Genomic DNA, 14656 nt, shown 5'->3' on the forward strand with positions numbered 1-14656 from the left:
TGTATGTACAGGGAGAAGTCTTGTGATTCTATGTATGTACAGGTGTAGAGGTGTGCTGTGATAATCTGTATGCACTGGTGTAGAGTTGGCTGTGATTCTATGTATGAACAGGTGTAGAGGTGTACTGCGATAATCTGTATGCACTGGTGTAGAGGTGTACTGTGATAATCTGTATGCACTGGTGTAGAGGTGTACTGCGATAATCTGTATGTACAGGTGTAGAGGTGTGTTGTGATCCTATGTATGTACAGGTGTAGAGGTGTGCTGTGATAATCTGTATGTACAGGTGTAGAGGTGTGCTTTAATAATCTGTATGTACAGATGTAGAGGTGTGTTGTGATCCTATGTATGTACAGGTGTAGAGGTGTGTTGTGATCCTATGTATGTACAGGTGTAGAGGTGTGCTGTGATAATCTGTATGTACAGGTGTAGAAGTGTGCTTTGATTCTATGTATGTACAGGTGTAAAGGTGTGCTTTGATTCTATGTATATACATGTGTAGAGGAGTGCTGTGATTCTATGTATGTACAGGTGTAGAGGTGTGCTGTGATAATCTGTATGCACTGGTGTAGAGTTGGCTGTGATTCTATGTATGAACAGGTGTAGAGGTGTACTGCGATAATCTGTATGCACTGGTGTAGAGGTGTACTGTGATAATCTGTATGCACTGGTGTAGAGGTGTACTGCGATAATCTGTATGTACAGGTGTAGAGGTGTGTTGTGATCCTATGTATGTACAGGTGTAGAGGAGTGCTGTGATAATCTGTATGTACAGGTGTAGAGGAGTGCTGTGATAATCTGTATGTACAGGTGTAGAGGTGTGTTGTGATCCTATGCATGTACAGGTGTAGAGGAGTGCTGTGATAATCTGTATGCACTGGTGTAGAGGTGTACTGCGATAATCTGTATGTACAGGTGTAGAGGTGTGTTGTGATCCTATGTATGTACAGGTGTAGAGGAGTGCTGTGATAATCTGTATGTACAGGTGTAGAGGTGTACTGTGATAATCTGTATGTACAGGTGTAGAGGTGTGCTTTAATAATCTGTATGTACAGATGTAGAGGTGTGTTGTGATCCTATGTATGTACAGGTGTAGAGGAGTGCTGTGATAATCTGTATGTACAGGTGTAGAGGAGTGCTGTGATAATCTGTATGTACAGGTGTAGAGGTGTGCTTTGATAATCTGTATGTACAGGTGTAGAGGTGTGCTTTAATAATCTGTATGTACAGATGTAGAGGTGTGTTGTGATCCTATGTATGTACAGGTGTAGAGGAGTGCTGTGATAATCTGTATGTACAGGTGTAGAGGAGTGCTGTGATAATCTGTATGTACAGGTGTAGAGGTGTGCTGTGATTCTATGTATGAACAGGTGTAGAGGTGTGCTGTGATAATCTGTATGCACTGGTGTAGAGGTGTACTGTGATAATCTGTATGCACTGGTGTAGAGGTGTGCTGTGATTCTATGTATGTACAGGAGTAGAGGTGGGCTGTGATTCTATGTGTGTACAGGTGTAGAGGTGGGCTGTGATTCTACATATGTACAGGTGTAGAGGTGTGCTGTGATCCTAAGTATGTACAGCTGTAGAGGTGGGCTGTGATTCTAAGTATGTACAGGTGTAGAGGTGTGCTGTGATAATCTGTATGTACAGGTGTAGAGGAGTGCTGTGATAATCTGTATGTACAGGTGTAGAGGTGTGCTGTGGTAATCTGTTTGTACAGGTGTAGAGCTATGCTGTGATCCTATGTATGTACAGGTGTAGAGGTGTGCTGTGATAATCTGTATGTACAGATGTAGAGGTGTACTTTAATAATCTGTATGTACAGATGTAGAGGTGTGTTGTGATCCTATGTATGTACAGGTGTAGAGGTGTGTTGTGATCCTATGTATATACATGTGTAGAGGAGTGCTGTGATTCTATGTATGTACAGGGAGAAGTCTTGTGATTCTATGTATGTACAGGTGTAGAGGTGTGCTGTGATAATCTGTATGCACTGGTGTAGAGTTGGCTGTGATTCTATGTATGAACAGGTGTAGAGGTGTACTGCGATAATCTGTATGCACTGGTGTAGAGGTGTACTGTGATAATCTGTATGCACTGGTGTAGAGGTGTACTGCGATAATCTGTATGTACAGGTGTAGAGGTGTGTTGTGATCCTCTGTATGTACAGGTGTAGAGGAGTGCTATGATAATCTGTATGTACAGGTGTAGAGGAGTGCTGTGGTAATCTGTTTGTACAGGTGTAGAGGTGTACTGTGATAATCTGTATGTACAGGTTTAGAGGTGTGCTGTGATTCTATGTATGTACAGGTGTAGAGGTGGACTGTGATAATCTGTATGCACTGGTGTAGAGGTGTGCTGTGATTCTATGTATGTACAGGTGTAGAGGTGTGCTGTGATTCTATGTATGTACAGGTGTAGAGGTGTGCTGTGATTCTATGTATGTACAGGTGTAGAGGTGGACTGTGATAATCTGTATGCACTGGTGTAGAGGTGTGCTGTGATAATCTGTATGCACTGGTGTAGAGGTGTACTGTGATAATCTGTATGCACTGGTGTAGAGGTGTGCTGTGATTATTTCTATGTGCTATTACAAAGGTCTGCTGTGATTCTCTTTATGTGCTGGTTTAGATGCATAGTCATGTCTGTGTTTTTTACATGTTGAAAGATCATATCCTTACTCCAAAATGATGTTTTAGTTAATTTGGTAAGTTCTTAAACTGGGTTTATTCCAGTGTTTTGACCTAGGATTAACAGTGTTGGTTCCAGTGCTTGCAAGACCCAGTATTAGGAACTGGTCCAATTATTTTTGTGACCAAGGATTAGGACTCATTGTTTGTTTCAGTGTTTGTGGGACCCAGAATCAGGCTTTAAGTAGAGTTGATTCAAGGCTATATATGATTCAGGATTAGGACAACAGGGCTAAGATTAGAACAACAGAGTTGATCCAATGTCTTTGTGACCTTGGATTAGAACAAAAGGGTTGATCAATGTGTCTGTGTGACCTTGGATTAGAACAAAAGGGTTGATCCAATGTTTATATGACCTTGGATTAGAACAGCAGAGTAGATCTGAGTGTCTGTGTGACCTTGGATTGGAACAACAGGGTTGATCAGAGTGTCTGTGTGACCTTGGATTAGAACAACAGGGTTGATCAGAGTGTCTGTGTGACCTTGGATTAGAACAACAGGGTTGATCAGAGTGTCTGTGTGACCTTGGATTAGAACAACAGGGTTGATCAGAGTGTCTGTGTGACCTTGGATTAGAACAACAGGGTTGATCCAATGTTTATATGACCTTGGATTAGAACAGCAGAGTAGATCTGAGTGTCTGTGTGACCTTGGATTAGAACAACAGGGTTGATCAGAGTGTCTGTGTGACCTTGGATTAGAACAACAGGGTTGATCCAATGTTTATATGACCTTGGATTAGAACAGCAGAGTAGATCTGAGTGTCTGTGTGACCTTGGATTAGAACAACAGGGTTGATCAGAGTGTCTGTGTGACCTTGGATTAGAACAACAGGGTTGATCAGAGTGTCTGTGTGACCTTGGATTAGAACAACAGGGTTGATCCAATGTTTATATGACCTTGGATTAGAACAGCAGAGTAGATCTGAGTGTCTGTGTGACCTTGGATTAGAACAACAGTGTTGATCCAGTGTCTGTGTGACCTTGGATTAAAACAACAGGGTTGATTACAGTGTCTGTGTGACCTTGGATTAGAACAACAGGAATGATCCAGTGTCTTTGTGACCTTGGATTAGAACAACAGGGTTGATCCAATGTCTGTGTGACCTTGGATTAGAACAACAGGGTTGATCAGAATGTCTGTGTGACCTTGGATTAGAACAACAGGGTTGATCCAGTGTCTTTGTGACCTTGGATTAGAACAACAGGGTTGATCAAAGTGTCTGTGTGACCTTGGATTAGAACAACAGGGTTGATCCAGTGTCTTTGTGACCTTGGATTAGAACAACAGTGTTGATCCAGTGTCTGTGTGACCTTGGATTAAAACAACAGGGTTGATTACAGTGTCTGTGTGACCTTGGATTAGAACAACAGGAATGATCCAGTGTCTTTGTGACCTTGGATTAGAACAACAGGGTTGATCCAATGTCTGTGTGACCTTGGATTAGAACAACAGGGTTGATCAGAATGTCTGTGTGACCTTGGATTAGAACAACAGGGTTGATCCAGTGTCTTTGTGACCTTGGATTAGAACAACAGGGTTGATCAAAGTGTCTGTGTGACCTTGGATTAGAACAACAGGGTTGATCCAGTGTCTTTGTGACCTTGGATTAGAACAACAGTGTTGATCCAGTGTCTGTGTGACCTTGGATTAGAACAACAGGGTTGATCAGAGTGTCTGTGTGACCTTGGATTAGAACAACAGGGTTGATCAGAGTGTCTGTGTGACCTTGGATTAGAACAACAGTGTTGATCCAGTGTCTGTATGACCTTGGATTAGAACAACAGGGTTGATCAAAGTGTCTGTGTGACCTTGGATTAGAACAACAGGGTTGATCCAGTGTCTTTGTGACCTTGGATTAGAACAACAGTGTTGATCCAGTGTCTTTGTGACCTTGGATTAGAACAAAAGGGTTTATCAGAGTGTCTGTGTGACCTTGGATTAGAACAGCAGAGTAGATCTGAGTGTCTGTGTGACCTAGGATTAGAACAACAGGGTTGATCCAGTGTCTTTGTGACCTTGGATTAGAACAACAGGGTTGATCCAGTGTTTATATGACCTTGGATAAGAACAACAGGGTTGATCAGAGTGTCTGTGTGACCTTGGATTAGAAGAACAGGGTTGATCCAGTGTCTTTGTGACCTTGGATTAGAACAACAGGGTTGATCCAGTGTTTATATGACCTTGGATAAGAACAACAGGGTTGATCAGAGTGTCTGTGTGACCTTGGATTAGAAGAACAGGGTTGATCCAGTGTTTATATGACCTTGGATAAGAATAACAGGGTTGATCCAGTGTCTGTGTGACCTTGGATTAGAACAACAGGGTTGATCCAGTGTTTATATGACCTTGGATAAGAACAACAGGGTTGATCCAGTGTCTGTGTGACCTTGGATTAGAACAACAGGGTTGATCCAGTGTTTATATGACCTTGGATAAGAAGAACAGGGTTGATCCAGTGTTTATATGACCTTGGATAAGAACAACAGGGTTAATCCAGTGTCTGTGTGACCATGGATTAGAACAACAGGGTTGATCAGAGTGTCTGTATATTCTGGATTCAGACAATAAGGTTGACCCAGTTCTGTATGACTGAATTAAGGCAACAGGGCTAGCTCTAACATCTGTGTGATTAGGACAACATAGTTAGTCCCTGTGTCTTAATAACTCAGGATTTAACTACACAGGGTTGATGAATTGTCTTTGTGACCAAGGATTTAAGTGACAGGGGTGATCCAGTATTTGTGTTTGCCAGGATAAGGACCTGAGGAATGATAAAAAAAACTATCAGATGTTTTAATAGTCAAAATAAGTGTAGCCCAGACCCAAGACATTATTGTAGGATCCAATATGTTTATGACCCACAAACCTTCCGCACAATTAGAGAAATTGACACTGAAGTCCAGACTTTGATTTAGTATCAGGCAAGACAGATATATATATATATATATAATTATTGATGTATCTTTCTGCCAGTGAACAAGCACACATTGTTTGACCAAATCAGATACTCCTGTCAATCTCTCACAGCAAAACCAGAATTTATAGAAATACATATGTCTGCTAAAGTAAACTAGTTGTGACCGTGACTTTATGTACATATCAATAGCATTACTGTTCTACACACAGAATAACGGTGTTCATTTCTCAAAAGACTGACAATTACATAGAATCAATACCCACATCATGTACAAGCCAAGACGGAATATAGCATTGAAATCAAATACTCCAGTAAAAGAAAACAACATGCTGGTACATTTATATTGTAAAATCTTTAAACAAGGCACTTCTCATTTGACTCATGCCTTCGAGAGGGTTACTCCCTACCCCAACCCACCTCCCACGCCAAACAAAAAATTTCACCATTTAAAAAAAATCACTGCAAACCATCAGGTTGTTTGTACAACACCACAAGCTGTCTTTATCTAAATAGGAATATAAAGTCAAGAAGATGATTCTTTCTGTATTAAGGAATGTCAAAGTAACATTTACCTACTATAAACTATCAGATAGACTAAAGTCAACTGCCGGAGAAAAATTAGATAAAGTAGCTTATTTCATTTGTGACCTTACCACTAACAAACTTCCGAATCCACATTGTCCTATTCTTCCCAGTGATTACTTGATATGATCACATGTTTTAATCGGTCCACTAATACAAACACTTGGCTGACAAGTTTTTTTCTACAGTAATTTTGGGTGTAGTTTATGAGTGTCTTACTCTAACCACATCAAGTCTATGTAGCTTGTGTTAATCACCTGATCATTTAAAAAGACATTAATATTCATGAAAAGAAGTGTTTTCATGTAATGAGATAATTTAATTACCGGAGGCCGATGTATCCTCCAGAATACTCTTTCCTGTTGGTCCCCTAGTGTCTTGTCTTGTCGCTGTTTCTTTTTCAGCTCCCTGTCATAGATATATATTAACATTAGTATGACATCACTTTGGCACCACACAGACTTAGGTTGCGTCCACATCACCATAAATAACACATTTTATACCTTTACTGTGAATTACTGTAAAATCCTATATTTTTGTGGTGGTAAAGTTTCATGGTATTAAAATAATAGATATTTTCGTTGGCACCTAATTTCCTGGGTATATATTGCTCCCTAAACCTTCTTTACATTGTTCATGGCATTTTCATCTAGATATTATTTCATAGTAAATAAATTAATGGATTAAGAGTCATCACAAATTCATGGATTAAGATTAATCACAAATTAATGGATTAAGAGTAATCACAAATCCATGGATTAAGAGTAATCACAAATTAATGGATTAAGAATAATCACAAATTCATGGATTAAGAGAAATCACAAATCCATGCATTAAAAGTTGTCACAAATTCATGGATTAAAAGTAATCACAAATTTAATGGAAATACACCCCCTACAAAAATGAGTGATTTTACAGTTGATGTCTGATGATATTCATTGCAATGTGGACAACTCCTAAATTGCATTCATATTGACAATAAACACAATCTGATTACCATTCAATGGTGAAGAATATCATTATATGTTTCTATAAATGCTTTCAAAACATTTAAAATCATTTTAGAGCAAAGCATTTCCTTACTTGATTAATTCAATGAAATGGAAGAATAAAATGAGATATTATGGACTAGAACACAAACAATAAGCCTTTTTAAACACTTATTCTATATATTTCAGCAATCTTATCTGAAAATGAAAAATTCCTCTAATACAAAAATTCTTGAATGTGACCAACCATCATTTGTATGTGATTAACAAATCTGACCCTAAATCATTATGTGTGCCATTTTTAAAACTCAGTCATTGATACATAGATTCAAGAGAGTGATAATACTGTTCTAGAAGCATTCAAATTTGAATATCTTGAATCACATAATACTTACTTAACTTGCTCTTCAGCTTGAGATTTGATAAAATCCTTCTTATCACAGTAAAATTTCAACAACTTCTCATATGCTTCCTACAAGAAATAGATACATACAAATGATTCTTCCTTGTGTTCATATGAAATACTCCAAATATCTTTTAACCCAGATAATTTCCCATGTTACAATAAAAAGTAGTCATACTCAATGGAAATTCACAACACTGCATTATATTGTGACAATACATTTGTTTACAAAGACAATATACAGCTGAACTCATTACAATAGTCAAAGGTTAAGGTAGTCAATTATGGCACTTCCCTCTAAAATACATGTAGTGTAGTCTAGTCAATATGGCACTTCCCTCTAAAATACATGTAGTGTAGTCTAGTCAATATGGCACTTCCCTCTAAAATACATGTAGTGTAGTCTAGTCAATATGGCACTTCCCTCTAAAATACATGTAGTGTAGTCTAGTCAATATGGCACTTCCCTCTAAAATACATGTAGTGTAGTCTAGTCAATATGGCACTTCCCTCTAAAATACATGTAGTGTAGTCTAGTCAATATGGCACTTCCCTCTAAAATACATGTAGTGTAGTCTAGTCAATATGGCACTTCCCTCTAAAATACATGTAGTGTAGTCTAGTCAATATGGCACTTCCCTCTAAAATACATGTAGTGTAGTCTAGTCAATATGGCACTTCCCTCTAAAATACATGTAGTATAGTCTAGTCAATATGGCACTTCCCTCTAAAATACATGTAGTGTAGTCTATTTCAGGAAATATAACTGTCAAGAAGCTGTTGTAAAACAATGATTTATACATTGGGTATCTAGGCCAAGTAATAACTCCATACCCCAATAACAACTTTCAGAAAAAGGGCATGAAATTTCTGTAGTTGCCTTTACAAAGATATCCCTATCACATAATTATACATGGTAATGGCTGTGTATGTAATGTTTCATCAATATCAGTGAAGAAGATCAGTATTAGATACAATATTTGTAAACAGAAATCAGGAAAGATAGATGACCTTTCAAACCATTGTCTATTAACATTTCACACATAGATCCCTGAATTACTTGTCGGCAATGTCCGCAAAATGACGCCAAGATTCCAAAGAGATTTTAATACATTTGGTGCAAGTGACTTTGAAAGTGGGTCAAGGTCATTAACTGAGAATAAAACACCTTACTTTTTCATGTGGCTCCAACTCATGCTTGTTCTTGTTTCGCATACTCCTCTTTTGTAAATAAATTGCTGAAATATTTTAAAGATTTGAAAGCAAATTGCCATAAAAAATTACCTTGAAATTTGTTTAAAAAGACAAGCAGCATGATTTGAAAATACATTTAACAACAATACTTTAAATTTAGTTATGATTTGAACCGTTTCTTTTTCTCGATTATCAATACATACATGTAGTTGTAATTTAATTGTTTCATACCGATATAGAAGAAAACAATGAGTTTTACTTCTCCAAAACAAGATGTAACAACAGTAACAAAAGACATTTATCTTGAAAAAATTTGTAGCTAAAAATACACATATAAGAAATGAAGTTCCTCACCATATTCCATACTGTTTGCAGTTTTTTCCTTGCAAAATGGCCAGTAGAATGGAGTCTGAAATTACAAAAAGTAAAATATTTTCTTTTTTCCCCAAATTTAAAGTAATCTTTACAATAATTTTCGAAAAGACAAACGCTTGCATGTCAAAAGACAAACGCTTGCATGTCAAAAGACAAACGCTTGCATGTCAAAAGACAAACGCTTGAATGTCAAAAGGCAAACGCTTGCATGTCAAAAGGCAAACGCTTGCATGTCAAAAGGCAAACGCTTGCATGTCAAAAGGCAAACGCTTGCATGTCAAAAGACAAACGCTTGCATGTCAAAAGACAAACGCTTGCATGTCAAAAGACAAATGCTTGCATGTCAAAAGACAAACACTTGTATGTCAAAAGACAAACGCTTGTATGTCAAAAGACAAACACTTGCATGTCAAAAGACAAACACTTGTATGTCAAAAGTTTTATGTTCATTGCTGATTCTGACGTCTTGATACAGAATAATACACAAGTAAAAACAAGAGTATTAGTGACCAGCAAAATCACATAACATGACTGTAAAACCTGTGAAATATTTTTTTTCATAAAATTTTGTATTAAACAATTACTTATCACTTATATCCACTATTGAACAATGTGACTACTCTAGTATTTCCCGGAAACATTTTATGACACAGACCTTCGGATTAGAACTATAATTGTCCGGAAACATATAGCCAATTAGTTTTAAGAGAATGCATGTGACCACGTTAGATAGCTTGATTTGTCTACAAACATGACATGATTATTGCTACACCAAGCCAATGACCGACTGCCATTGGGAACCCAATCATACTTAAAGGATTTGTAGTGTTCTAACAAAGTTTTAAAGAAAGGTTTTATAAACCTACAGAGTGAAGCTTCATATGTTATTGTAATATTAAACACCACATATATGATATTTTCTGAAATACTAAGATTACATATCAGATGATAAGGCTCCTTTTACAAGGTGTAAAGGACCACAGCAGGGAGATGATATCTGTTTTATAAAATATCTTTAACAGCTAGGAGAAGTGTTAAAATGAACAAGGTTTTGATAGTCAAACTGTCCCTAGAATTTTTTTTTATATCAAGGTCTATAGCAGTACCACATTTTATACACAAATGGTAAAGAAATGGATGAAGTGTTTGTGAATCTTGTGCATTATCAACAGACAGAGACTGAGAGGGACTGGTGATCATCAATGTCACTACAGTAGCTTCTGTCTAACTTTGCTGTAAGAATTTACCTAGAAAATCATTAGATTTCAGTTCTCCTGTTTAAATAAATACATTGTGTGGCTGTGGACAATGGTTGTATGGTCACAACACCAAATTGTCTCAGACTAGTCATTATTGATTAATCTATTGAACATAAAATGCTAAATAAAAGTGTGTTTGTATGTAAAATGTGTGATGCCCTATGTTAGTATCAATAACAGCTGATCATCCATTGTGTGAAAGACAAACACAGATGACACAGCTGTGGCTGATACACAGAGCTGTGCCAGCCCACAGTAATTACAGTGCAATTAGAAGGCCACCAATTACTGCAAACCATGTTCCTTCCTCAATATACTCATTTTCCACAGACAGTTCTACATGAGTTGAATTAACCTAGTAGGTACTTTTCAAATTCTTATTCATAGTAGTCAAATCAGTATGAGAAAGCATAAGATATTTCTTTGGAATCTATTTATCAGTTCAGGAATTCAGCATAAAGATTACTTAGAAATTCAATATTTTATTTCTAAATCAGACATTGACCTAGATATCCCTAATTATTTCTAAATTAAACCTAGATATTGCTCATTTATTTTTATATTAGTGCTTAAGTCTCTACAACATGTATAGAATTTTTTTCCATCTTCTCTCATTGAAATGAGACACATATGGTATATAGGTATGTTTTTATGCTTACACACATGTGTTACATTGTATTATACAATTTGTATGACTATATTTGGTTACATTTTTTTAATTGCAGATACCTATGAATAAATTACAGGATGTTTTATTTTAGAACATCACAGTTATATGTCTGGTCCTATAGAATACAATACATTCCTGCTGTGGTATACCAAACCAGATTTAATGTGATATTGTCTATACAAGCTTTTTATTACAATAGTAGTAAAATATATCTGTATGACCTTTGACAATTAACCTCAACTGACGATCATCAAAATCTAACGGACGGACACATGCTGGAGTGACTATTCTGTCTTTACGAAATGGGAGTTTTCACAATTCCATTCCGAGTGACTATTCTGTTTTTATGAAATGGGAGTTTTCACAATTCCATTCCGAGTGACTATTCTGTCTTTACAAAATGGGAGTTTTCACAATTCCATTCCGAGTGACTATTCTGTCTTTACGAAATGGAAGTTTTCACAATTGCATTCCGATCTGTTTTATCTGATAATACAGCATGATGACATGATTACATTATGGTTTATGAAACAGTCAAACTTTAATGTAAATATTTTAGAAACCAAAGTATAATCAATGTTCAGATATATATGTACATGAGGATTAAGTAAATAAACTCAATACAAATATAGATGTTCCAAAAACGGGACAACAATACATATTACCATACATACACATCAACTATCTATAATATAACAAAAGATTCATTATGATGAAAGAAAAAGTGTATTGAAAGTACCTGATATTTAATGCTAGGTTTTTAAGCTGCTGAAGGGTTGAAATTGACAAATCAAATAAACTGTTGTACAAAAAATGATAATATGAGCATTTTGAAATAACCATGTTTTGTCTATGTTATTAGGATACATTTTAAAAGTTTAAAGGCCTGTAAGGTTGTGAGCCAGTAAAATACCATTAATGGTAGCACTGTATTATTCAGGTCAATAACTTCCTGTTTCATATTACAAGTAGCCAATTAAGTCAATAACCCCAGTCAGCCTCTGGTCCGAATCTATTTAGGAATTCAGTGTTTTCATAAGAATGTCAGTGAAAGTCAATACTACACCAGCATATTAGTCTACCTAAGTGTGATTAACATTGAAAAGCATTACACTAGTATCTTACACATGTATTTTCATGTCATGAATTGAAAATAGCACAAAAACTGGCTGCATTTTTACTTAAAACCTGTCAAAAGGTCACTTTTCTAAGTTAGGTGATAAAAGGTATCTTAAATTTGTTTTCTTTCATACGAGATTTTGAGAATCTTGTCTCAAAATTTAAACTTTTGCTTGTCAAGGCTTGAAAAAATGAAAATTCAAAGACACATTTCATAAAATCTCAAATAAAATGAAGATCATAGATATATTAATTTACATATGTGTAACCATATGCATCCTTATTTCTACAGGGGTTAAACAAGGGATGTACATGTGAGGGAAATTTACACATCAGCATTATCCAATGTATATTTCCCATAGGTGTAAATTTCCATGGTTACAGTACAAGGTGTAAGATGTCTGATGCCAAACAAACCTACCTGGAACCTGTACTCAGTGGATCTGTCATCCTTGATGGAGAATGTTTTCAGATCAACAGGGTAGATATAGCCGTACTGACACAGAAGGTTTGCTAGGTGCAATGCCTCTTTAGGAACCATCTCCTCTGTCTCAGACTCAGGGAATCGTCTCCTCAGCCATTCAATGATGTCACTTCCTAAAATCAGATATGAAATGATAATATGTATGAATGATTAAACAGCAAAAAAAAAATATAGTATTACTACCATTAATTACAAACATCACAGTACCATCAGTAAATTAGACAAGAGGCCCATGGGCCTTAATGGTCATCTGACATAAAATGCAAGATTTCAAATTTTGAACTTGAGAAGAAGTCGAAAATGTGTTTTCAAGATGGTGGCCATGTTGAATTTCGGACCGACCCAAATTAACAAACTTTGGTCAGGATCATGTCATGATCATTTCAGGTAAGTTTCAGCTCAATGAGACATGTAGAACTTGAGAAGAAGTTGAAAATGGTTACGACGTACGACGACGGACAAAAGGCGATCACAATAGGTCATCAGACCCTTTGGTCAGATGACCTAAAAATATACGAGATAAAGTTTTTATATCACACATATGACTACTACAATGGTTTTGCATAAACAGATATAGGGTAATCACAGAAGAGAAATCCTGATGAAATATCTCTCTAGTCCGCAGACTTATGAGATTCTGCATAGAATGCAGTTTTACTGTAAAACCAATTTATTTTCACCGCTATTAATTTCTGTAAATCTTAAGTCTTTAATTATTGTGTTATGAAGATGACACGTCTGCAGTGATTGATTTTCATGATCATTCTGAAACAGGAACTTTGAAAATATCAGTTGCTCCAAAACATTTTTTGCTTGAGAGTAATGAGTTTCTAGACATAAATGAAGACACCCTAAAATACGAAAAGCACAGGCAGAGTGGTCATACATTACTTTGTATGGTAAAGAGAAATACACAAGAGATGGTAGAGTCAATATGGGTGTTTATAAGAAAAGGGTACATTCTACAAGGGATGATATAGAGTAATGGTAACACTTTGCTGACAGAAAACAGTATTTACCTCACAGCTTTATAAGGAATGAAATGTAACAAGACGGGTCAGTGACTCTGTTTAGGCATCAACAGTTTAGTATTTATCAATACTACAGAATCCTGTAGTCTCCACCCTTTCCTTGCTGTAACAACAGCCATAGCATAGAAATAGTTACAATGCCATTTGTAAAATCAATCTCATTCATATACTTTTTAAATCACATTCAGATGATGTAACAAGAGGCCCCATGAACCTGTATAAGTCACTTGTTGTTTGAAAACTAGAAGCTGAAATCATTCTGGAGTCTGAAAGTATCTTTGATTTTAAAGTGTTTCTGAGGTCATTACTCCATGATTAAGGGATGACTATTTGTACTCATTTTCATTCAATTGAAAAAGCAGTAAAAAATGCATTTTCTCCATTTCACATTTTTCTGTCCAGTCATTCATGCTAAATATTGCTGCAATGACTTAACCAGAATTTCAGGATAAATGGTTCAAAGCAAATAAGTTAAAGATAACAAGCAGGTTTAAACGATTGATACCTTGTAACTTTATATATATATGTCCACTTGCCCTTCCAAATATTAAAAATTCACATCACATTCACATGGTCACTTCAATACATCAGCATTCTAAATTCATCCATGACTCAGTGACAGTCTGAAACCTACACCTTGGTGCGTTTTGATTATCTGGAGCTGACAGAATGACACTAAATATAGCCAGTTAAGTATCTTGTGTGCTGTGAGATCTACAAATAGAGACACAGCTATATTAGTGTGAGAAGTGCTATATATGGCAGATAAACATTGTGTGTTTTTGAAAGCCTGACATTGGTGAGTGGTGTTACTAAAGAAGATCCAAAGCTCCCTAATCAACCCCGAGCAGGACCAGCGTTGATGTCATGGTACAGGACCCCCAATCAATAATGCCTATTTTGGTGCGGACTTCTATGTGTCAAATATATCACAAATGAA

General features: G+C 36.4%; 1 protein-coding gene across 1 annotated transcript in view; it reads right to left on the reverse strand.

Annotated features, from left to right (window-relative positions):
• Positions 1-14656, reverse strand: part of LOC132561055 (regulator of G-protein signaling 7-like) — a 77499-nt gene that overhangs the window by 24479 nt on the left and 38364 nt on the right. The window contains exons 3-7 of the mRNA XM_060225775.1: positions 12623-12798; positions 9133-9187; positions 8758-8822; positions 7577-7653; positions 6519-6600 (exon numbers count right to left, since the gene is read on the reverse strand). Of these exons, the coding sequence (XP_060081758.1) occupies positions 6519-6600; positions 7577-7653; positions 8758-8822; positions 9133-9187; positions 12623-12798 (455 nt within the window). The remainder of the gene's footprint in view (positions 1-6518; positions 6601-7576; positions 7654-8757; positions 8823-9132; positions 9188-12622; positions 12799-14656) is intronic.

This window comes from Ylistrum balloti, unplaced genomic scaffold (assembly GCF_031769215.1).
Source record: "Ylistrum balloti isolate Yb309-2 unplaced genomic scaffold, AGI_CSIRO_Ybal_v1 Utg371144, whole genome shotgun sequence".
Lineage (NCBI taxonomy): Eukaryota > Metazoa > Mollusca > Bivalvia > Pectinida > Pectinidae > Ylistrum > Ylistrum balloti.